This window comes from Echiichthys vipera (assembly GCF_963691815.1).
Source record: "Echiichthys vipera genome assembly, chromosome: 6".
In the NCBI taxonomy this organism is placed as follows: Eukaryota; Metazoa; Chordata; class Actinopteri; order Perciformes; family Trachinidae; genus Echiichthys; species Echiichthys vipera.
This window is the reverse complement of record NC_139831.1, coordinates 7,119,960-7,146,335: the sequence shown is the minus strand read 5'-3', so window position 1 is coordinate 7,146,335 and position 26,376 is coordinate 7,119,960. Positions and strand designations below refer to the sequence as shown.

The window sequence follows — 26,376 nt, the reverse complement described above, 5'->3', positions numbered from 1 at the left end:
ACACTGGCGAGTAAAAAAAAAGTTTAGAAAGCAAAGTTACGACCAGCAAAACTCCTAAAATCTTTTGTGGAATTGCTCATTGCACTCTCTCCCATTGCCTCTTTACTCTTACTGATCTTAACACTGTTATTGAATGCAACCAGTATATGGAAATAAAAAGATTACATCAGCCCTAAACCTAAAGTTCTTGCAGTTGGTTGCTTTGAAATGTTATGATTCAAGGGAACTTTAACTCTTTGCTCTTTGAAGTTACTCTTGGTAAAAGCCACAGATGTGTAAAATCTTCAAAGTAGATATCATTGGACAATATTGAAAATGATAGTGGATTAAAAAGCAAAGAAGACCTCTGAAAGTGCAAAGTTTAGTAAAATATTCTTGATTTCAGAAGTCAGCAGCATGACATGTAAACCAATTTCCTGGCTCTAGAATCGTTAATGGTCTTCCACATTTTGGATTTGTTTTAAATTCATCCTTTTATATCAATCTTGTGTTGATGGCTGTTCCCCCCCAAACTATTGACCAATCAGAGAATAGGTTCAGTTAATCTGGTGGACTCATGCCACAGAGCTACTGTAGATTGATGAAGTTATTGACGTGAAGTTATTAAGATTTATTCAGTGACCCTTAGTGTTCCACCTTAGCTGGACCTCCGTCTGGCTATTTATGGTTAATTCATTGCAATTTTTTATGGAAGAAAATACTGATTCGAATTTCAAATAGGCCTGTTCCATCCGAACACCTCCAGCAACTACAATAAAACCTGCTGCTGTAATTGAAAAATAAAGTGATGATAATTCACTCACACCTAGTAAACCCAGTGGTTATCTAATCAGTTATACAGTTGTAAAGGTAACAAAGCATGACTTTCCTATTTAACAGTGAGGTTCATCAAGTCTCTTTAGGCACCTGAACCCTAACCCTTAGTCTTAACTTCGATCTCCTTTGCATCCAACCAAACACACACACACACACAAACACACACACACACACACACACACACACACACACACACACACACACACACACACACGTACATCACTGTGACTAATATCTGTGACTGCTGCAAAGTCACCAAACTCAGTGGGTCTCATTTTTATGTGCCTGTTGGGAATTGGGGAAATGACAAATAAATGTAAACGCTAAGTACTTACTCCCAGTTTGCCTTTTCAATAGTCTAAACAGGTCATTAAACCACTGGATGTCCACTGTTTGACAGTAGGCCCCATAGCACTCCTGTCTGACTGCTCATAAAAAAAGCCTTTCAATCATCTGTGTCCTTTTGCCTCTAAACATATAGCCCTGCTGATGCAACTGTTATCATAGAAAACATAAACAAGACACGGAAGAACACAGCCAGCCCAAAAAAAAACCTGTTTTTATCCATGGAAACAATGAATATTCATAAAGCTGCACTTAGCTGCACAATAGCCGTGTAATTGCCTCCTGAGATAAATGGTTACAAAACACATGCCTTTCTCTCCAGTGCTTGTAGAAAGTGGATATGCACATCTGGGTAAATACTTACTACAATAATGCCTGAACTAAGCAACCACAGACTGCGGCCTAAGCAGCAACTAGTAATCAGCATGTATGGGAGAAAGTGCAGAGTTATTTTTTCCTAATAAATCACAAATGTATTACTGATCAATGACTCGTTGGGGGAATGATCAGGAAAATATTCTCTCTATTAGAGCCACCAGTACTGAATTTATTTACCTGTCATACAAACCGGCAAGCAGACTATTATACCCACGAAAGCTGCTCCAGTCAATATGTTGATATTAAAAATGGATTAGATTAATATGTGTAATGTGAAAGGGGCAGCACATTAGCATCTACTCTGCACTAAACAGCAGACAGACACAATAAGCAGCTCGCTGGTGAACATTTTAGAGCATTTAACAGCTGAAGAGCCAGATATTTCCTTCAGGGGTTTGTAGAGACCAAATCTGAGATTAAATGCATTATAGTCACATCAAGTCACACAAGGATGGAGTAAAGGGTTATTATAGCTGCAGACCTGAAATATTATAATAACAATAATAATGATATTCTGTATTTTTGCAGTGAATAAAAGTGTTTTCATGTATCCCAAAAGCAACTATTTCCTACAAATTGTATTTATGGTTGTGATCTTTGCTGTATCATCATCTGTTTGATTCTTTTTACTATCAATCCTTTTTGGGGCATTTTAGAATGGTGGCTATCTACATTTTAACGACAATGTTTTGCTGATAAGAAGACATTATTGTGAATTCAAGTTTTGGTATAGTCTCATTATTATCATTTTATGGTACTTGTCACAAAATGCTTGTGTATTGGAATTTTCTAATATGCTTCAGCGCTCTCTTTGAAATATAATGGCATATAAAAAAGGATATGTAGCTGCTAAATTAACGTGGGTTTCTGTTCTCATCTGTATCAGTACACAAGAGGGTTTGTAAGAGCAGAGTGATGAAATGACTAGCTCAGCATAATAGAAATACTGGCAGCAACAGAGTGAGAAATGCTCCATGTCCACAGCATGCAAACATGTCAATGATCTGCCTGAGAAAATCCATCAGCGCAAGAATCCGATGCTACAAACTACGCCAAAAACAAGCCAACTCAGTGACCCGCTTTAAATCTTTGCTAAGGCCTGTCAACAGGTGTGGAGGCGGACAAAGTGTTGAACAAACGTTGGCTGTCAAGACAGAAAATGAAAGATTTTGACAGAGTTGTGCATGAAAGATCAGCCTTGTCAATGGTGTCTCATTAGTTGGCGTGGTTCCGGGACCTTTTTAATGCTGTCGTCTGTAAAAGCCCTAATTAGAGGCAGCTGAACAGATGTAAGATAGGAAACGGAGGGGGGAGCGGGGGCTTAACACCTTTTCTACTAACTCGTTGGTAACCTGTCATACTCTACTCTACTCTAATCTGTCTTTCTTTCCAAATTACTCATTCAGACAGTGTCCTTTCAACCTCTTATCACACAATCTTCCCTGTGAAGAAGAAAATTGAGTGAGAAAAGTCTTGAAAAGATGCGAAGAGAGTCAGTAAAGTGTTTCTTCAACATTCTGGTCAGCCCATTTCATCTAGCTCCAAAGTGGTATTGTGTAGGAGAACCCGCATGTCTCTATACATTATTTATTTAATCTGAGAAGTCATTGCATGTCATTGCATGTTTGTACTTCACTCCCCATTGATCGACTGTTAAGCAAACATTGTGACTGGTAAGTGTTTTTTGTGGATTTCTTTTGATGAATATACACAGATCCATCACTACAACCCCCAATTCGTAACATGTGATTTAGGCCAGAATGAGGGCAGATAACATAACTGCTGACAGAACAAGAGACAGCAACCATGTGTGTAAGGTACACATTAACATACAGCAAATATGCCAAGGCTGGAAACACAATGAAAACACTAATAAAGAATAATGTTTTCCTTTTCCTAATGCCCATTACAGACCTGGGTGGCTACCTGCCCAGTTCAGGCCGTATTAATTATCACCTGTATGGAAACCAGAACTCACTCCACACTCATTCAAGACCAGAACACTTTCTCAAGTTTAAATGCCTTGAACTTAAATAACTTGTTTTCTGACATTTTAATTATTTCTTTTTCCAGACACTCTTGTTTTTGTTTACCAGTACCAGCCATGACACTATGTTGTGTCACAAACAACACTGAATAAACCTTTCCCTCAGTTAAACTGTTCACTTGCCAATCACACATTTAGTATAAACTGCGTTGCATTTAGTTTTGTCAGTTCTATAACTCCTGACTTGTGCATTCTGGCCCACTGGCACACCTAAATTGAGTAGAGCCATTATTAGTTACACCTGTGCTTTTCCTGCTACGACAAGTCAAAATGTTTGCTGTGAGAAATGCCTATTAGCTAGCCAAAATCCAGATCAAGATTCTCCATTCTTTTTAAACTTGCCTGTGTTTTCACCACTTGACTGAATTTGTCATAAGTTGTATTGCTCAACTGGTACTGAGCCATGCAACACCTGGGCACTGAGCTGTTTCCTCTCAACACCTCTAGTGCTCACACTCTAAGTGCTTAACCACAGTCCGAATCAGATTCCCCTTTAATCATCAAGTATGATACATTTACAAGCGTTTAGCATGGCATCGTGTCAGACAAATCAGCTACTGATTGTACGCACTAGCACACAGTGCAAGGACTTGTAGAAAGAGTGTCGCTACTGTACTTCAGCAGACAACTAAATGTCCAAGTAACAAGAGAACCAAATGTGACTGGGCATCTCTACATGACTTACTGGAAGAGTCTACGTGTTTCGGCGCTGGGCTGTTGAATGAATAATGTGCATTCTTCCAGTAAATCAGTCAGGGTTGCCAAGTAATAATTTTTTTTACATCGTACAAGCACAGCAGCTCCTTACGCTGCAACAAAGTTACAGACCGCACGTTGTATCGTATTCACCACAACAGTTTCCTCCGTGAACATTTGGGAGTTGAATATAAAAAGGCAAAGCCAAGTGTCATGATATTATGGATAGCCCTGCTCTTAGAAAAAATAATTTGGAAAAATTATTAAATTGTATTTAAGTATGTCCTCTATTACCCTTAATATCAACTGCCTTTTTTAGTGGGTGTAACTGTAGAGTGAAATTCCAGATCAGCAGCAGTAGAAGCTGCCAGAGTGATAGGGTATGAACAGGCTGTAGCTCCAAGACAAAACATTTCCCAATACCACAGACAACCACGTATTACTGAGGAGCTGGCTGGAGTAAGAGGTAACGTCACTCTTGTTTTATTAAATGGAGATTGCTGCAGATCCTATTCAATATGCAGACAGTTACACTAACATGCACAGACACAGTTGATAAAATCATTCCAGCCAGTCACAAGACCTAATAGCTAATGTGCATTTTCATTCCATTTGGGCCTTAGAAATGGATACCCTCCCATAGGGATCTGAGTGTAAGCATGCCATGGTAGAGCGTATCCAGTCTGGACCCGAAAACCTATTTGTGCTTTGGGAAAAGCCACACATTCTCAAAATAGAATGTGTGATTGGGTTACCGTCTCTGTATGCCACTGGCATAGTGTCGTATATCACATCTCAACATGTGCTAGGTGACATAATCCAGCCAGCAAGGGACAGCGCTATGCTGATGATTACTGGGACAGGTGTGTTTTTTATTCCCCCCCCCCTCCTAAATGCATTAGAGCTGGGCTATTTCACATCTCCATTTAATAGCTTCTGGTTCTTTTCTCACTCTCCTCCAATGGCACATAAAGAAGACACAGTGGTGGTTTGATTTCCATGGGCATGCGTGACTTATGAGTTAGTATGGTAAGCATTTTAGGTATTGGAAACTGAAGAAGAAACATATCTCCACATAAAACTTTGGTGGGATGAATATCTTTAGTTTTTCATTTATTATGCATGCAGACTACTTACAGATGAGGAAAAAAAGAAAAAGAAAAACCTGAGTTTAACCCGCCCTCTATAGATGAGCCTTTATACTAGCTTGTGCACAATTTGATTAAACACAAACGTAGCTGACAAAACTGTCATGGCATTGGACTTTGGCTCAGTTGTTTCCTGTTTTATTTTGTAGTTTCTCTCTTCTTGTGCCATGTCTTGTTGTACTTCCTGTCTGAGTTCCTGTAGCCCTTCTTGTCTTCTTATAAACATCTGTTTTGCATTTACCCTTGTCAGCGTGCCGGTCTACCTACATAATCATGCCATTTTGTTTGAATTTACAATTCAAAATTAACCCCAGTATTCCCCATGTCTAAAACAGCAACTGGAGTGTCACTGTTTGACGTGCAGCGCTACCCAGTGCATAGACAAGTGGTTGCAAGAGGTTGAAAAAAACGACCGTATGGGTCAATCGTGCAAGTAGCTTATTATAACCCATAATTATATTTGTTGTTAGGCGGCAACCTCTTGTGGCTGTAGTAATTATGGCAGAAGAGAAAGTCAGTTTGACGTATTATAAAGACCTCCAAAGGGAGAAGGTCGGAGTGGTCAAACAAACACATGACTTTCACCCAGGAGACCCAGGTGTCCAGTTCCAAACTAAAATTCACTTTTTTTTAAGTTAACCAATGTAACTTCATTGATATCTAACCACGTCACGTATGTAACCATGTCACAGACGTAACCATGTCACAGCCTGGTCAGATACGTAAATGAACTGATGGAACCTCTTGGATGAGGGGTGAAACGTCTTCCAAGGCAAACAACCATGTCCACTTGCTTTTGACTTACAGTTCGGTAACAGAGGGGATAACAATGACCTGGACAAATGAGAACATTCACAGGCCATGCCACAGACGTAACTACATCACAGACGTAACTACATAACAGACTTACATAGCATGTAGTACTAGTTGTGTTGTCATATATTTTGTTTTGTGAGTCATTGGCAAACAACCTAGTCATTTAGTGAGTATGATTTGGCTGGAAAAATGAGTGTCCTGGGGAGCTTACAAGTTACTATCATTGACACTTGAAATGGATTCTATAGCAACCTGCCATGTAACAAGTATCACACATACTGTGTATTATTTGAATAAAGAATACAATTGCTCTATAACTGCTCTAGTCAGAAAGGATGTGTGTACCTTGTAAACACTACATTGAAGGTCCATTCAATAACCTTCTAAAATAGAAGTTGTAGTTTCAAATATGTTTTGGCATTCATTGTGTAACTGATAAAGCCGATCATCTTGGAATAACTGAGCTTATGTAAATAAATATTAAATGCATTCTGTAAGTACATCACACACTTTTTTCATTGCTCAATAATGTTTTTAAGTCGGTAAAATGCATATTGCATATTCATTTTATTTTCCAACTGCTCATACTAGACATGCATACCATATCTGCACTAAGGCATCCAGTATGTGTTCTAAACTGTATGAGGCTTTTCAAGCATCACTAACTCTCATTGCTGCTTTCTAAAATTAGCATCATTAATGATGGTGCTTGATAACCGTGAAATGTCTCTGCTGCATCGGATGAATCTAGTAGCTCGGTTTCACACATGAGGAACCCTCTGTATCATAATGAGGAAAGGGGACATAGTAAAGTGAGACCACTTGAGCTTGTTCCTGCCACAGTAATGGATTTGCATACTGTGACCTCGAGACAGTGCAGTTTTTGCTTTCAAGCAATGTGGCTACATTGTCCACAGTGTTTGTGTGGAATTCCCGGAGAAATGCAACACTAGCCTGATATCAGACAGAATCATGTAGCTCTTCTAGACTTTTCAGAATGTTATCAGCTCAATGTAAACACACAGTTTGACAATGGCATTAGTCCCGCCCATGGCGCTGATTGGTTAACCGCTATTCGCCCAGCGGTGCTCACTTGTTTGTAACCAAGACCCCAGTTTTATGTCACGATGCCAAACAAATCAATCATTAGAAAATATGGTCATGCAGGTGATGGAAAAAAGTTTGCCCATTTTAATGGTTGCAATCAATATCAGATTAATAAATGTTTGTCTGGAGCATTATAAGCATTTTAATTTCTATATTTTTTAACGTTGCTCAATTATTGGTGGTGTCATTCATGGTTGATGAATGCTTAAACTATTTTTCATAAATAGGAACTGAATGGAGCACAAATAGTGACTAATAATCACACAATAAGGACTTAATGGTTGGTTGTTGGTAACGTTTCATTTACCACCTGATATAGAGCTTATCAGGGAGGCTTCATTAAGAAAGTGGCCAGTGTGTAGATCATTAGACACTGGTTCATTAACACAGTATCAAGCAGTCTGTTCTCAATTCATTTATATGGTGCTTGATTCAGGTACTCTATCTCATTGTTTTACCAAGAAACTTTTATTTTCTCATAAAAGACACAGCTGTGGGATTCTTCAGCACTTGATCTGGGTCAAGCTCCCTGTCAGTCACCTGCAAGGTGATGCCAATGGAGCCCAGTGAATTGAGGAGTAGAGTCATTACAAGACACTTTGAAATACCTCTGATAGGAGGTGATGACATCTGCCAAGCTATGCAGACATGCTCTACAGAGACGATAACCAAGGTCAACTCATCTCGCTGCCAAGATTTTTAGTTCAGTGGAATTCCAATTGCCATAAGACAACCAATCCTCACAGGACGACTTAGGTCCGTATAAAAAATGTGCCATACTGGCAAAGCTTCAAACACTCACAGCCTCAAGTTGATCCAAATGCTTTATCAATGGAAGCCTCTGTTTTACAATAAGAATGATAATCATTGTTGCCAGCATTTACAGTAGATCAAACAGGTTTTTGTTTTTTCCATGCTATAGCTTTCGTATTACTTAGCTTGAAGATGAATACATCTGCTTGCCTTGGCATGCTTGATTACCAATAAAAAATGCACATAACTTACAAATGTGTTACTCAAATTCGGATGCAGCCCTTAATGAAGATTATTCTAAAGCCATGGAAAAGTGATATGTCACGCTGAATAGTTTTTGAGGTTGGGTTGGGGTGGTTCTACTGTGCAATTTTTCTGTCTTGAGTTTTGAGTTAAGTGTCGCTGAATGACCCTTAATTCCTTCAGAGCTTCTTAAAAAGTAAGCACTCCTTTATTTGTACTGTAGAAGTGTTATTGACCAACACATGCCAGTGGTGGCAGTAAAACAGTAGGCCAGGATGACAATCAGCTCAGAAACACAACAAAAAAAATAACCTAAGGTAGCTGAGGAAACAATGCTAACTCATGGTGAATGACAGATATTTGTTCTGACAAGTAATCTTGACTTCAGGCAGACATACTCCTCCCTTCATGTTTAGACTGCACCAGGCAGACATTTCCCTCTGCCCGTCAGAAATAATGTCAGCATTGGGACAACTTACAGTGCAGTGTTTAGAAATCTAAATTTATAAACTGTACATATTTTCTTCTCTGGGGGCTCTCAGAGGCATGCACTTGACAATTGCTCATTTTCTTTCTGCTTTGTTTTATTCAGTCTATCCATTTGGAGCTGCTTTGCTCAGTGTTAGCTGGTCAGGCTGTAGCTATTTGAGTCATTGTGCACAAACAGCTGATAACATTCACCAATTCCTTCCGCTAAGAAAGCTAAATTGCTTTTCAATTTAATTCGGTAGATAAGGGAAAACATGATTGAAGTGTTATGTGCATTTATTTTGCTTGTAAAAGAAAGTGGTAGGCCCAATATTAAATCTTTACAACCACCAAAGAAATTATGGCTTTCAGAAGAAGCATTTGCAATTAAATATTGACAAAGCCAAATATTTGAAATGGTATTGCCAATGATACCTGATGATGTAACACACAATTATTATCTGCAAACTGGTCATATTTCAAAAACTGTGTATCTTATTGGAGGGAAGCTGATGGAGGCAGGGCAATGAGTCCACTTCAGAACTGAACGGATAAGAAACTCAAAACCACATCAAAGATATTAGTTAAGGACAATGTTCATCCTGGCGATGTTTGCTGAGCGTGAATGTATTTCCTTACCAACACCCTTATTTCTATTCAGGCAGTTTCAGACACACCTTGGAGCTGCGAGTACACGCATTGAACTCTGATACTGGTCGCCCAGTAGCTTGGGGTCAAACGCCTTCCTTAGTAGTAGCTAATAATTGGATAAGAGTTTACCAAATCTTAAGCGTAAAAAAAACAAACAATTATTCTATTACTGGCAGTTGCTTAGAGTTGGGCATTCTGTTGCTATGGGGTCTTTAGGTTGTGATGTCACCCTTTCAAAGTACTATTTTCGGGTCCAAGCCAATCCGAGCCTGATATTTCCGCGGCCGCGGTGCTATGTTCTCTGTTGTTTCAGATCTGAGTAAAAACAAACACACAACAGAATTGTACTTTTACTGCTTTCCTATTGATGAAAAGATGTCTCGCTAACAAAAGAATTAACTGTAAAAGGTTCACAGGTTCAGCCGTTGTTGTTTGTTTTGCCCAGTTCACAAAGTCTTGGGTAATGGATAAATGTGAAATGTGAAAATGGTTGTGACAAACCCACTGACAGGTACCACCCAGTTTAAACTCAGCTCTAAAGCTATTGCAGGGGCAGGCAGCAGAGGAGAGCAGCCAGATCCAAGTTTCTGCAGGAGCCAGATCTAAGTTGCTGCAGGATGTGTAAACTTTTTGCTAACACGTTACCCATAACAACTTTGTATCATTTTCGGGTTTAGCTTGTTACGCTAATGTTTTTTACTTCAATAGAACATCACTAGGCAAAGCATTGACTGTAAGTAAAAAAACTTCACTCACACTAATTTAGTTGGGCACAGACAGACTTGGTTGTCTATAGAGAAAATTTCTTCTCCAGTAGAGCTTAGACCTGTGACCCAGATCCATTGAAAACTCCCTCGGCTGCTTGAGGAGGTGGGGGAGACGGTGCTCTCAATGCCTGAAATGACAAACAGCAGGCAGGCGGTGGCATGCTTTGCTTGCCAAATACAGCACTCCACGTTCAAATAGTGCTGACAGGGAAAACATAGACACTGTTATCCAGGGTCCCCCACTCTGGAGTGAGATGTTAAGGGGAAAAACTCCTCCCGACAGTAGACATAGACCTGTCTGTATTCAGTGGTCGAGGGTTTCTATCCTGGAAAAATCAAAGATTTGGGGATTTTCTTTTCCTTACTTATACTGAATGTTTACATGGGAACGTGTGTGTTTAGTGACATTCAGGAGGGACAGGCCCATGAAACTAAGAAATCAACTTTTCATCTTAAAAAAAATACATTGGCTTCATTGAGAAAATAAATAATGTTAACCATCACGACACACCTCTTTTTCTGTATATACTGTAGGTTTCGTCTGATAACAGTGATACCATAGATAAGAAAAAGGGTTTTAAGCCGTTTGCCATGGTGATGTGACTAGTACAAAACAAAATGTCTATTGTTGTTGATAAGGTCACTCACTACATACATCATAGGGGCTGTAAAGTGTGTCGCAGCTCGCTGGGAAGTGAAACCGAGTGAACCAAAGCCACTTGGGAGACGTTCTTCAAAGTGACGGAGAGTGAGGAGGAGAATCCATCAGATCCAGCGACAGCGCATCTGCGGACTGACCCAGCCCGATGTTTGTCTCATTTTCTGTAAGCAATGCAGCATGAAAAAACGGCGGAAACAGCAAGCCAGCAGCCATCAGCAGACGGCTGGCTAGTTAGCTAGCTAGCTCTTCCATGCCCCCAAACACCGATCAAAGAAAATAAGCCTGAACAAAGTTGTCACTCACTGTATATGGCAACAGCAAAATGCTTTCGTACATGGTGACAGGTGCGTGCAGTTGAGGTGTAAGTTGGTAAATATGATTCATGTAGCGACTGGTTCTCCTAAAGTCACTACTCCACTGATCATTTGGCCATTTTGACGTTTACACAGAAGGTAGTCTTCACAACGCTACACATATGACCATTCTGCTACGTTGATTTGATCCTTTCTATCCGCTTTAATTTCTGAGTGATACAATTATTGCCCTCTTTGCTTCCTGCTGAGTTCATTGAACATTCAAGCTGTCTATTTTCTCTGATGGTTTTAATTCAGCCAAGCATACCAGCTGCTATTGCACTGCCGACTACAACGATCAACTCCACAGTGCTGCATTCATTCATTCAAGCATATCCATCAAAGTACAGCCTCTTCTAACTGGAAACAAACTTTCCCAGGGTAGTGGGCTCAGAAAACATCTGACCTGTATTAAAGAATGCATGGAGCTTCCAAGGCCGACTCATTTTGCTTTACTGGTTTAAGAGGCGTATCATCATTTCAAATTAAAACATTGAGTTAAGCACTATGGAAACCACTTAACTAAATGGAAATGCCAGCTGAAAAAAAGAGACTTGCACCCACAGTATATCAGTCACTTTGTTTGGTGTTTGGGCTAGTCAGGACAGATTTGGTGACAATTGACTGAGATAGAGAGAAACATTTAAATGTGTTGCATCTATTTTTACTTTACATACATATATGATTTGAGATTATTGTGCACCGCTTTGTATGTGTGAAAATAGTTGTAAGAAGATGGTTCATGTCTCTGAGTCTTTCCATTTATAGTTGACTTCTACCTTGAAGTTTTTTCACGTATACAGTATGGCAGGGTTGTACCTTTGACATTTGATGAAAGTACCATGTATTTTCCAAAACAATTGCTAATCTTTAATATAGAGAATGTTTTGGGCCTACACAAGCATAAGAAGTGTTTCAACTTCACCTAACACTGCAGCTGTGGCTTGGGAGGTAGAGTAGATCATCTAGTAATCAGAAGATCGGTGGTTCAATCCACAACAACCCTGTATGTCAAAAGCAACATATTGTACCCCGAAATGCTCCCAAAGGCTGTTCCGTCGGTATGTGCATGTGAGAGTAGATTAGCTCTTGATGAGCAGGTGGCACCTTGCAGGGCAGCCTCTGTTATCATTGTTTGAATGTGGCAAGTAGTGTAAATTGCTTTGAGTGCTTGGAAGATTAGAAAGGCTCTATATAAATGCAAGTCAATTTAAAAATAACTTATCCCACTTCATTATAATTTAAGTGTGCTATTCACAACAGTTCTCAGCCATCCATGAATGAATGGGTGATGTACAATTCATAATACACCTGGAAGGCCACCCACTGTTTCCTGTTTTTAAGTCCCCACTATATACTGTGTTTGTTTGTCTGCATCATAATCTAATGAATGTACAAAGCACCTCTGTATCTTCAACCCTCCATGTATACGAGGAAATCTGCACATGGTCCCCATGAGCCTGTGACACTTATGACCCCAGTTCTCTCCCTAATCTCATAATCTTTAACGGAACAGCAGCCTCTGTGATCATTGGCAGGTCTAGCGCGTTGCATACCTTCCTCCAGTGGTGCTCTGGGGGGATATGTGGGAATATCTGCAGGTAATCCGCATCTCCTACTAATATTTGCAGCCGGATTTTTCTAATAAGACCCAGGCGTGTGTTTATGGGTGGGCTAGGTGGGGGTTAAAACATGGCCTTCTACGGGAAAGTGAAGCCAGAACACAACTAAGAGAAATTATATAAAGACATGCCCTCTGAGATGTCCCCTGGGAAGCTTGGATGCATCTTCAGCTGGATGTGCAGTGTGCAAATCACAGCCTAATGGAAAATGGCATTGTAAACACTGCAACAGGAACAAAGGCCACCTCAGTGTAATGAAACAAGCTTATAGGCTGTGAGTTAATGCGCCTGCAGACAAGGTGCAGCTGCAGCTTTATAGTGATATGCCTGAGTCTATTTACTTGGACGGGAGAACAACAATGATTGAACTTGGACTAAAAATGCCACTTATATAATTACACAGACTATAAATCCTTAACTTAATCTAGGCAGTGATATTTTTTCTTTCTGTACATTCTGGCCTGTAACTTCTGAACCGAAAGTTACATTAGCAAAATTCTACAACTGAGAAAAAGTCATCAAATTTGGTACAGAACATCTCTGGCTATAGCTGGCCCTCAAAGTTTGGTCAAAGGCTTTGGTAAGGGCTTATATTAAAATACATATTATATATCCTGAACCCTTTGTGCTTTTCCAACCACCTTCGGTGGACATGTGTAGATATGATGTCAGAGTAGATACGATAAATTTGGTGCCATTTGGCCAAAAGCTGACAATGTAGCAGCATCAATCAACTATAATAGAAGGAATCCCAAGAACCGTTCACCCAAACAACTTCACATTTGGAAGGTGTGTTGCTGAGGACTCAAGGGGGTGCAACATCCAGTGTGAAGTTGATCACATGGGTATTTCTTGGGAACACTGCACGCAGCACTTCCTGGGGCCACACGATCAGCTCGCTCTGAACGGGCACATATTTGGAACATGCACATCCTCTGATAATGGGCATGTGCACTGGATGGCCACTGCACTAGCAATAAGAGAAATACAATGATAACTTGTAGACATAACCAGAGACTTCAGTTGTGTTTGGGGTGGATTCATGCATTTGCTTTCATTTTTAATTTTTGGAACCATACAAAGCATTTTCTTAGTGCAACTGCATATGTCAATTCTAGCAATGGGTTTTCTTAATAACCATGAAACCAAATAGCCATATGGCAAACACATGAAAATGAGCTGTGTGATACATATTATTGTAACATAACCTCAGTGGTGGAGGAAGGAAATGTTCACATTATTTATGACCATAACACACAGAAATTTAAATTTCAGAGTTCATGCCCATTCTGTTGGCCTTCTTGTGACTTTTGTCCAAATCATTTATTGTGACAGATGATTACTTCACACAGCAGTGGACCTCACTGGGGGGTAGCCCCCTCTGATATCTTATGGAGTCATCAGCAGTTGCTTGCCAAGTTTAATATGACTGGGGACCATAACTCTCTCTGCAACTACTACTACATGCCAGACGGGTCTGGCTCCCTCCTCTCCCTCAGATCGATATCAAATTGTCTCACAGAGCATCAGCAATCATGCACGCCAGGACGGAGAGTGCTCAGACACTCCAGTCAAAGGTTACAGACAGCCTGGCCAGCTTTGCCCTCAGCCAATGTGTGACTGCTGTTTCAAAGAGTTCTTTGACAGTTTAACATCTCTAAACCCCACACAACCCCTTCAACCTCTCCCTCCTTCATCCCTCTCCCTCCCCTCTCTCCTCACTGTTGTTTTCCTTTCTCAGCCGTCCTGATTAAACCTTGGGATCCCAATGGGAGGCTCTGATTTCCCAGCCCTGACTGTTACTGTAGTGAAGTCAGCGCTGCATGTCCTCACACAGGGCTAGTCAAACCCACTGGCTATAGAAGGCTGAGTAATGAATGAAGTTTGACCAATGCAACATCTGCTGGAAACAGGCATGCTGTTACTTTGAACTGTACCCTGTGAGGTCCTGTTGTCTCCTTATATCTGTCAATGTCAGTCCAGTACACATTTTGACTTGCTGTTTTAATAATTAATAAATGTTTTGCTAATGTTTTATAAATCACCGTTAAGACATTTATAAAAACAACTTTTTAGTTACAAAGTTTGAAGAAATCCTCCTGCACAGCTCTGGCTTTTTCATTGTATCTATCTCTTTAATTAATCAGAGAGACCCATCTGATGGATTTCTTGTAGTGTTTTAGAGTTATGAACTTATAAAATGGTCAAACAATCCAATGGACAGGTCTTCCTTATAAATGAATACTGTCTGGAGGATAGCAACCTCAAAGATGTTCTCGATTTAGAAAGCGTTTAATTTACTTTATTAACCATTAATAGAGTAAGTATATCATAATATACCCAGGTGAGTATCCTTTGGCTAAAAGCAAAGATTCTGTGGATAAAGAAAATCCCAACAGGATGGGAAAACAATCTACACAAGTCAATGTATAAAGTGCATCAATGGAAAATCTAAGTCAAGTGTTTTATTTAAGTTTGAGAGAATGTCCTATGCCCCTCATTACACACAATCTACAACAACAAAGAAGCTGACTGCCTAATTGCAAATGATGGCACAAAATCATAGGCGGGTGATTACTTACTTAATGCAACTAAAGGTAGATACACAATTAACTTCAGCCTAAGATGGATGTAACTTTAAACATTGACAGAAGTGGATGCCTGAATGTGATAGTGCAGCTCAGTGCAGTTCTGAGGGTAAGCAAATTACATGGCCTGGAGCTACTGCTGCATGAATGGAGCCTTTTTTATGATCACAGGGAAAACTTCCCCCAGGGGACACGGAATTTCAGAGGGTTTTCCCCCTTAAACATACACGAGTACACTTAAAAGGTAAAAGGTAATTTTGCACTTCCTATCCTGGATAATGCTGTTTGAACTGAATGAAACGCTCTCATTCATTGCACTTTAAACTCAATCAAGATGTGCATTTTGAAAGAATGGCTTTAAGCCCAGTGAGAATAAGCATTTCGCTGTGTGTATGAGAAATACTGAAGTTCATGTTCAATACAGTAACTTTTCTAACTGTTACAAACAACAATGGGGACTTACCGTTTTGCTCCTTTACACTTGGAGGGTGAAATTTGCTGACATGACTTGATTCAGCTTCCGAGCCATATTGTTGGAGAAGCGATGCAAGAAGGAATATTAATGGAAGGATCATTTGGATGAGTGGTGGTTGGCGATCACAAAGCACTGTAGACGGGGTTGTTTGTATCACCACACACATGCGTCGTTTACAGGACACCAGTGCTGTTTTGGACACATTTGGAGAGGATAAAGGCAGAGTAGAATCCACATAATCTTAATCATCAATCCCTCTGGGAAAAGTGAAATGTATATCTCCCTAAATCAAGACAAATCCTCATCCAAAGCTTGCAGACCTTGCCGCCTTTGCGTAATGCAAGTGCGCACCTGTTGGTTCTGAGCAAAGTTGGATACTGAGTTGGACAAAGCTTGACTTTAATTAGTTATAATCCTGGAATTAGTGGGTAAAAGCGTCCGTATGCAGGCGTGTCATCTATGGAAGGAGATCCTTAGAAAAGCGCAATGCATTTTGGCTAAGGCGCGCGTCCTCGGTGCGTTCTTGACTCCGTCTGAATAAATCCCCGCAGATCTTTACGCATTACAGCAAAAGCTCACACACAGAGACAGCGAGAGAGCGCAGCAACCTGATACAGTCTGTACCCAGAAACCATTCGCAACACCGAGACGAGCTCTGTTGTCTGGCGTGGTCTTGAGTCATAACTTTGTGGAGACTGAGATAAAATATCGCTGCGCGGCCGGGGTTGGGTTTTTGGAAACTGCCAACTGACGGCACAACAGGTGCTATACATAAAGTACAACTTCCCAGGCGAGAAAACTCCCCGGCATTTTAACTATTACGTTGCTGCCGGGTCCAATGAGGTGCTTCACCCACTTTCAGTAACACGTTTTTAAATGCAGCTCCGCTTGATGCAGACTGTTTCCAGCAGTTACAAGGGAGTGTCGAGATTAAAGCAGCTCAGCACGGTCTGTTATGCGTCTTGATACGAGGTCATTCTTAAAATAACTTGCAGACTGTTTCTTCTACAATAAAAAAAATTACTGCAACATTCAGATACCAGACTCAAATGAGAAAGACTATGATCAGTGCGATTTTCTTCAAGAATCCATGGCTGAATTTGTCACATATGTTAAGAAAAAAAGAGTTGAGACTAAAGATAAGAGGGTGTGTATTTTGTTCTGTGTGGAATAATTCACTCTGCACATTGTCTCACACAACAAGATATGATATGATATGATGTTAATTGTTTTCCTGATAGTTTTGTCTAATGTCAGTGGAAAAAAATGCCTTGTTGTAACATTCTGGTCTATTTTGGGAAAAACAAAAATGAACTTGCTACTGTGTGTTTCTCATTTGCTCCCTCGCTGCTCATAAATATATTTACCCTACTCCTTCTATTGGGCTACATCATTATGACATTTGTGGCTCACTTACATTTTTTGCCGAGTGCATCATGGTCTGTCAAATTTATAACGTATACATGGTTAAACAATGAAGCCCACATTACTTATTCATAGCAGGAGCTTCATCGTTCAAAAGGAAACTTTCCATGATAAAATATGCCTAAGTAAGCTTGCTGTAACTATAGAGTGATTGTTTAAAGCCTTGATTCCTTTTCCCCATACAGAGATGAAAGATAAATGTGTTCCCACACAAGACCCTTCAACAAGCTGTTGTGCATTCTGTCTAAATGTTACTGTGGAAGGAACTGTTTAAGAGCTTCTCAATTTGTCATATCAAAGCAGAGACACCACTTGGAACAATACTCCCTCCTGTTCTCAATTTCCTTTCTCCCCACCACACTGTTGTACCTCATCAACTGTGTTTAATGTGGTGCCTCCCATTCTATTGTTGGCAAAAATCACCAGAGTATCCCCCAGCTGTATGGTAAGTCTGCTGCAGCACAGACACAACAATCAAAGGAGAGCTGGAGACATATTGAACCCATTGAGCCAGACACATGATGCAATGCTGCAGCAATTTACCCCCAGTTTCACATAGCTCAGAAACTACCACCTCAAAGAGAGTGCAGAACACCCATCTCCCCAGCATCAAGGTATGAAGGCAGGTTTTGTGGTTTTAATCAACGTTAATGGCTGGGAAAAGAAGGCATGGGGCATCGATACAGTCATTTCATACGTGTGCTGCCCCCGTAGAGAGGGGCATATAGAGGTCTGCTTGTGCCTGCTGCAAGGGCCAAAGCCCTTTGTGTAAAGGAGAGTATCACATTCCAGCCCAGCAAGGGCCTGCAGCAGATGTCAGCACTTCACATTGTGGAATCCCTCTCTCTTTCGCACACATACTCATACACACTCACTTCACCCCCTTGAGGTTTTGTCTGTAAAAGCTGAGTATTTTGTCTCGTTGTCCACATTTGATTGCCTCTTCCATGGTGGTCTTGGGAAATGTGGAGGCTTTGATACGGCAATGCAATTTCCCAGCTTGGGATCAATAAAGTATTTCTATTCTATACAAGGAAATATAATAAACAGAGGAAATTAGAAACAAGGCAGACCTTTTGGGTCACGGTGAACATTTAGAGACATGCCAGCCAGGGGGGCTCTGCGTCCACCGAGCAGAATGGAAATGTATACAATAGAGAATTCGCAGTCATCGGCTCCCAGCTAAATCCCATTAGACTTGCTTGCCTTTTCGGGACACAAACCATCAAACAAACGAATGCCCTCTCCCGATCAGTGTTACAGAGTTACAGTTACTATGCATGTGTCACAGTGTGTGCCACACCAGTTTTGTTCCAGGTGAAAATGAAGTGAAAAACAAGGGAGCGGACATGTTTGCCACATCCAGATCGCGGCTCATTATTACATCCTGAAGAAAAAGGCCTTTGAGATGACTTCATTTATATGGTAAAACCTCCTGCAGCAGCGGCAGGAGCTTTTGGTGTGTGGTCTTGTCCGGAGTGGTGGGAAATGTGCCAGAGGAAGAAAAATGACTCACATTTTCTCGGAATTTATAACAAATTTAAGTCTTTTTACATTCAGTGTTATGCCCAAAGGGTTTGTATGACTAGATGTTGTGCTAATGCTCTCAGGGTGCAGTGTCCTTCACTGTGTGGACACACCTTTATGTGAGTGAGTCCTTAGGCTGTATGAATATTAAAGTATTGTGCTTAAGTTTGACATGTGAAAAGTGTGGCATCATGGTGATTAATTGCCCCTGGCTGCACTTGGCTTTGAAACCAGAGCCCCCTGGTGGTGCCCCTTAAGGCTACAGTCAGGCATTTGCTCCTTAAACACTTGTGCTACTGATGCAGTGGAGGATGTCTCAAAAAGAGAAAACAACGCTTGTTTTAACCTAGTTTCTAAAGGAAAGCATGTCATCATGTAATTTAAATCAATTTTAGGGTAAAGCGTTGCCATGCTGACTTCTAATGGAATCATCCATCCATACATTTTCTTATCTTCTATCCTGTTCAGTGTCGCAGGGGAACTGGAGCCTTCACCTTCAAACATGTTTGATTACCACCTCTGCAAACACCCATCATTTGTACATTGTGTGTGTTTTACAGTTGTTTTTCAGTGCCTGGTTTGTAGTTTTAATTTCTTAAAAAATCAGAGCATTACATTGAAACCCCAGAAAAGCATCATAATGAGAACCTGCTGCTTCTGACACCAACGGGTGATTTTGATTGGTTGGTGATTATCAACTGCAAAAAGCTCTTTTGTAAAAAAAAAAAAAAAAAAAAAGCTGAAATCGGTCTGTTATCAATATTCAACTGGTCACTGTGACAAGATCACCTGTATGATATATTAACACATTTCTTTTAAGTACACAATTTAAACACTCTGCAAACTAGACTTTCATTTTTTGTCTGCAGCTAGTGTTTCACAGCAAAACCTGAACTGAATTGAATTTATATTCACTTGTTACTGCTGTCTGACTCTATTTGTTATTGCTCCTGGATACTCCTGGATATGAGACAGGAGGAAGTCTGGAGTGTTATAGTACAGGCAGGGTTGAAAACCAGACAACTAATTTAAATGTATGTGTTTTATTGTGATGTTGGAATAATATAAATACAGAAGAGAGGAAAACCAATCTCAAGTGGTGTTATAGTATAATATTTCAGGAAGAGGAGAGCAGTGTTCAAGCAAACCACTATTTCGTTGTTATAAATCTCAGCTTAGTATTTTTATATTTAGTGTAAGATTTAGTGGGCGGCACGGTGATGTGGTGGTTAGCACTGTCACCTCACAGCAAGAGGGTTCGTGGTTTGAATAATGTCTGGGACCCTTCTGTGTGGAGTTTGCATGTTCTCCCCGTGTCTGCGTGGGTTTTCTCCGGGTTGTCCGGCATCCTCCCACTGTCCAAAGACATGCACGTGTTAGGTTAATTGATGACTCTAAATTAACCGTAGGTGTGAGTGTGAATGGTCGTCTGTCTCTGTTTGTCTCTATGTGCCCTGCCATAGACTGGCGTCCAGTCCAGGGTGTACCCCACCTCAAGCCTGATGTCAGCTGGGATCGGCTCCAGCCCCCCCGCGACCCCGATAGGGACAAGTGGTTGGAGATGGATGGATGGTGTAACATTTTATTGAGGATCCCCCTCCTTATTCCTGAGTAGAGTCCAACATGCTGTGAAGAAGCTCTCCTGCTGAGCAGCTTTCTGGCTCGATGCCTCCATCATAATCTTGTTTAGTGTTGCACTTACACTGAACATCTCCTGGTGGGGAGGACTCCGTTGCCATTATGACAACCTGCTTATTATTGCTCAGGGGGCCAAATCTATTACACTGCCAAACTTAATCAATACAGTATTGTACTGGAGCCCAGCAGTGTGCGGTGAAACTTTGTGCGCTCTTACTTGATTAAATTGCACACTGTTTATGTGTAGTCTGGGTAGTATGCACTGGTTTCTGTTGTTAAAAGATGTTACAACTCTATCTTACGTTAAAGTGCTTCCGTTCTATGTCATATGGCTTCATATATGTGTTTTGTTTAGAGGTCAGATAAATGAGATGCAGAGAGAAAGACCGTGATCAATAACTAAAGGGAAAACTCAGCAACTAGGAAGATGCCATTACATGAACATGAATGTTCTGTGAAACTGCCTGCTTACTGTGCTGCTGAATTGAGGGAATCCATGCATACAATAAAGGACTTTTGTCAAGCCAGCAGAATTTAGTTACTTGACACCATCTTTTTTTATTTCTTTATTCGCGCATTGTCTCTGTAGGTCTCTATGTGCCCTGTGATAGACTGGCGTCCTGTCCAGGGTGTACCCCGCCTCACGCCCAATGTCAGCTGGGATCGGCTCCAGCCCCACCGCGACCCCGACAGGGACAAGCGGTTGAAGATGAATGAATGAATGAATTTCTGTTGAATCCCATATTTGAGATGGGATCCCGTGGAATCCTCACTCGACTTTATCAAACTGTACATACAAGAGCAAAGTCTCACAATTGTATCAGTGTAAAGCATTTACACAAAAGCAACAACAGCTGCTTCTTGTGGAGTAGAAACATTGCAGAACAGTACATTTAAAAGAACATAGGAAAAATACGTTTAATCTGGATATAAATGTTGTAAACATCAAAGAGAGCAGGATCAGGAATATCATAAAAAAAGTTATGATGGATATGCTGGCAAGAAAAAGTGGTTCATTGTGTAACTACAATCATGTATTACTGTTAAATATGTCTTTTTATTTATTTACCTGTAACAATGCAAATTATGTTAGATTCATCAACATTAACTTTAACATCAAGCTCACTTTATACACATACAGTTGAAAATATCCAAATCCCGTCAGCCCTGCAGCCTTTTGTTTTATCTGCGTCCTTGGTGATTTGCATTGAAGCCTCATTCAGATTGACAGCACATATGTTTCTTCCTCTTCTAAGCGATTTATCTTGTCACTGCTTCTCTGCTTTCAGTTAAAGAACTACCCGTCACTTCTGAATTGAAAACATGTTACTTAGCGGTCCGTAGCAACACTCGTGTGGGTCTCCCTCTGTCGAAACCTTTATTTTGGTTTGAATAAGAATGTGACAACGCATACAATTCTTCTGAGCTTCGGTAGTAAACGCTCAGAAACGCTCTGCATGCCAGATATAAAAACGATTGGTTCAATCCAGTCCGACATGTTTCTGGAATGGCACATAGCTGTCCATCATGCACGTGGCTTGTAGCCAGCCAGTGAACATTTTTGTAGACAACACAAAAGGATCCTTGTGCTCCATTGCAAGCCTCTTGATTGTTACACCAGAACCATGCACTGTGACATAAATCATTAATCTCTATGCATATGGTGCAGATTAATTTGTGTATGCCTTGTCAGTCAAAATTATACTACAGGGATCGATGTGGAAAGGCCGCCCAAGTTGTTTGACATAAAGTGATGAATGAGATATGGATCAAAAATCGTTGGGAAAATCAGCTCAGCTGCTCAGTTGGATTTTATTTTCACTGAGAGAACAAAAGATCTAAGTTCCTGTTCTTTCAACTAAACTCCGAAAATAAATGAAAAATGACACAAACAGTTCTGATGTTTGGAAAAAAGTTATTTATGCAAGAAAGGTTTAACCAGAATCAAATCCAGATAAAATCTGAAGAGTAATTTCTATCATCCCCTAAAGACTGACTCAGATTTCATTAGTCTACAACATTTGGACATACACAGTAAAAGGTCCCATCTTGTACAAGTGGGTTTCCATGTCTTTTTTTTAACCATAAAGCAAGCTGAGGTGCTATATACTGTAATATTGTGTAAGTATCAAGGCGCTTAATCCACAAAGAATGAGCACAGCCAGTATTCAAAAACTGTGCCTTTAAACAAGCCTCAGGACTTCTGTACAGTTGTGATGTCACAACTCCACTATATAAAGGTAAAAAGTGCTGTTGCAGCTCAACACTGTCTCATGAACAGATGTGTGCGATCTCATCTCATCTTCAACCGTGTATCCGGGGTCTGGTCGCGGGGGCAGCAGCTTTAGCAGGGGACCCCAAACTTCCCTTTCCTGGGCCACATTAACCAGCTCTAACTGGGGGATCCTGAGGCGTTCCCAGGCCAGTGTGGAGATATAATCTCTCCACCTGGTCCTGGTTCTTCCCCGAGGCCTCCTCCCAGCTGGACGTGCCTGGAACACCTCCCTAGGGAGGCGCCCAGGGGGCATCCTTACTAGATGCCCGAACCACCTCAACTGGGTCCTATCAACGCAAAGGAGCAGCGGCTCTACTCCGAGTTCCTCACAGATGGCTGAACTTCACACCCTATCTCTAAGGGAGACTCCAGCCACCCTCCTGAGAAAACACATTTCGGTCATACAAAAAGTTCTGCCCAAAAATTTGTGACCGTGAGCCGATGATGGATCGAAAGTCGTCCAAAAAGCCGACAGCAAAGTTGACAGCAAAGTCAACAGCGAGACGCCGATGGACAGGAAGTGAACTTCCACAGTTGCTCTTGCCATCTGTTAGGTTTAGGCACCAAAACTATCGTTGCATGACTGGTTTTAGCCAGTGAGGGTTTGGGTTAACCATGAAAACCTCTGGGTTAGGATTAGAAAAATATTATGGTTTAGTTTCGTACATCTGTGACATCAACGTCAACAAGAAACGAACCACGTTTTGGGACCCATTCACGACCCTGACCTGCCTCTGTAAGTAGAGATTTGTCGTCTTATACTGCTTCTCCTGCTTTAAATACGTGCAATACACACAAATTAAATATGTGGAAAATGCACAAATTACTGCGCATTACTTTTGTTGTTTTATGTGTTATATGTATTCAGTGCTTCTCCTTTATAATTTCCTCAAAATTACATTATACAATTGGCACAAGCTTTATTTTGAATATTTAATATCTCAAGGTAAGGTAGCAGTCCGGGTAATCCAACTAAATGAGGTTTTAAAGATTTAATCTCCAATTTGTGGATGCTCTCAGAGAGAAAAGTCCATCATATTAGCAGTTGTTGATATTATATTAAGCTGATCTAAGTCTAATACACACACACTCTTGACGAGAATGAGCAGTATTTTACTGTTTTTATCTGTTGAGCTTCTCAGACATCAATTTCTAAAGCGAAAGACATTGATATTTGACTCACCACCAGCAGAAAGCTCAGCTCTCTACAGAATACTTTGGACTTCAGAGGAACATCAATCACGCGGCACATAAAAGTCCCATACATGCTTCATAAAATTCATTTAACTCAGAGTTAATATAATATTTCTTATGACACAATATTAAAAGATAATATTTGGTGCGCTTGTAACGGTTTGGTCCTTTGCCAGTTATTTTTAAAGCTTCTAATAGACCATTCATTCCTTCAGGCTATCACTCTCTCTGTCAGTTATCTCACAAGCACATGCCAGATGTAAACAAAAGGGTCACCCACCACCAAGACGAAAAACACATCACACATTAACCTGCTATGATTCCTGAATTGATGGATGTGTATTTAAATGGACAGGCTCCCACTACATAGCAGCTTAAACTGAGTTATTGACCTTGGAAACAGCAGTTAAGAAAACTCTCAAGTCCATTAAGTAGCTGTTCTGGAGTTCAATCATATCGCCTGATCTTCAACAGCAGATGCAGTTTGTCATTTGAAGGACTTTATTCTTCCTCTGTTGATGAAGAATATGCGATAGCATACGATTATAAGCTCCTGTAACAGCTAAGCTAGTTAAAGGACCTTGTGGTGAGACAGATTTCTGCCATGTTCCTTTTTCCAGTAAACTTCATCTTTCAATATCATTTGCAATATTACTTTTCAATGTTATGCACAACATTACTTTTCTGTTTTAGCTTACTTTGATTGTTTTATTATGCACTGGTGTTAAAGGGGGATTTTGGTATTTTTCAACCTGGACCCTATTTCCCCATGTATGTCTTCACAAGTGACTTAGGCAACAACTTTTTTTTTTAATTGGTCCAGTATTGAGTGCTAGCACTACAGCCTATAGCTGCCGTGAACTGGGTTGCAATGTAATCAAACGGGGCAACAAGAACCATCACTTTACATCCACTAAAGGTGTTTGTTTTTGCCGCTGACAGGCTCAGATTGGTATTCTAAGTATCAGACTACATTACTACATTAATGCATTAGCCTACCTCCACTCTGTCGTCAGCTCTCCGCCTGAACAGCCCTTTTCTTCAGTAAAATGTACTTTGGTAAGATTTTTCCTCCTTTGTTTGGCAGTAGTGTTCTGGTCCAACTGCAGACCCGTATGGTCTGTAAGGGTTTGGATCCATTTGTGGCACAACTAGCCACAGCTTCAGCCTGTCCTATCCAAAGGGAATGCCAGTTTATGAAAGCTGTGCAAGGTGGTTGATTTGGAAATGTGATTACATGAACCATTATTATAATTAAAATCCTCTCTCTATTACTCCAGTTCCACATGGCTCCAATGTCTTCTGGTAATAAGTTGTTTCGTGAGATTTCAGAACAAGATTTTAGAATGAGACTTCGCCATCTTTCCATAATTTAGTCAGGTACTCATAATGGCAATATGATCTGTTATTTGCCAACATAAGCACTTGTATTAGACTCACATTGACGGCGTAGTTGCTCTGTTTGATTCATGGGGCCAGGATGCAGCATTTTTGCTAAACACTGGACCAATTTCATCAAAAGTTGTTGCCACTGGTGACTTATGCTGCAGCTCGTGTACTAACTAAAACAAATGGAAGAGACCACATTTCTCCTGTATTAGCTTCTTTGCACAGGCTACCTGTAAAATCTAGAACATAATTTAAAATCCTTCTCCTTACCTACTAATTAACTGACTAGATCGCTGCGCTCTGAGAATGCAGGGCTCCTAGAGTCTCCAAAAGTAGAATGGGAGGCAGAGCCTCCAGCCACCAAGCTCCTCTCCTGTGAAACCAACTCCCAAGTGTTATTCTGGAGGCAGACACTGTCCCCATATTCAAGAGTACGCTCAAAAGTTTGCTCTTTGATAAAAATTACAGCTAGGGCTTACGAGCACTTAGGTATGTTGTTATTTTTATGTGTGTCAAGACAGATGGCTGTCCTGTATAGAGCTGGGTCTGTCCGACACTCCTGCCTGTTATAGGGAAGGTTTTCGTTGACACAGTACTCTACGGAGGAATTGTTAGGTCTATGTAAATCATAAATAAGTCATAGAGTGTACACTGTAAAGTGTCCTCAGATAACTTTTGTTATGATTTGTCACTATAAATAAAATTGAATTGAATTGAATTACACAGAAATACATGGGGAGGAACCACACAGAATGAATCCTTACACACACTTTACATTTGTTACTTATTGTTATTGTTTTTATGTATGCATGTATGTATGTTTATTCTCTATGTACATTGTTGTAATATTTAAGCAATCTCTGGCACAATCATTTCCTTCCTTGACGTATTAATACATTTCTGTCTAATCTTAAACCTCATGGTAAAATAGATCTATAATTTCAGTCATGATCGTATGACCTGCACAAATAGGATGCATTGTCAAAGATACACT

General features: G+C 40.5%; 1 protein-coding gene across 2 annotated transcripts in view; it reads right to left on the bottom strand.

Moving 5' to 3' along the window:
* Positions 1-16,487, bottom strand: part of pdgfc (platelet derived growth factor c) — a 43,796-nt gene extending 27,309 nt beyond the window's left edge. The window contains exons 1-2 of one of the 2 annotated variants that reach the window (XM_083915117.1): positions 16,286-16,487; positions 15,923-16,123 (exon numbers count right to left, since the gene is read on the bottom strand). In XM_083915117.1, the coding sequence (XP_083771243.1) occupies positions 15,923-16,100 (178 nt within the window). In that variant the 5' untranslated portion in view covers positions 16,101-16,123; positions 16,286-16,487. Of the gene's footprint in view, positions 1-15,922 lie in introns of both variants that reach the window. The other variant, XM_083915116.1, reaches the window with a different exon arrangement.
* Between the last annotated feature and the right edge of the window lie 9,889 nt (positions 16,488-26,376).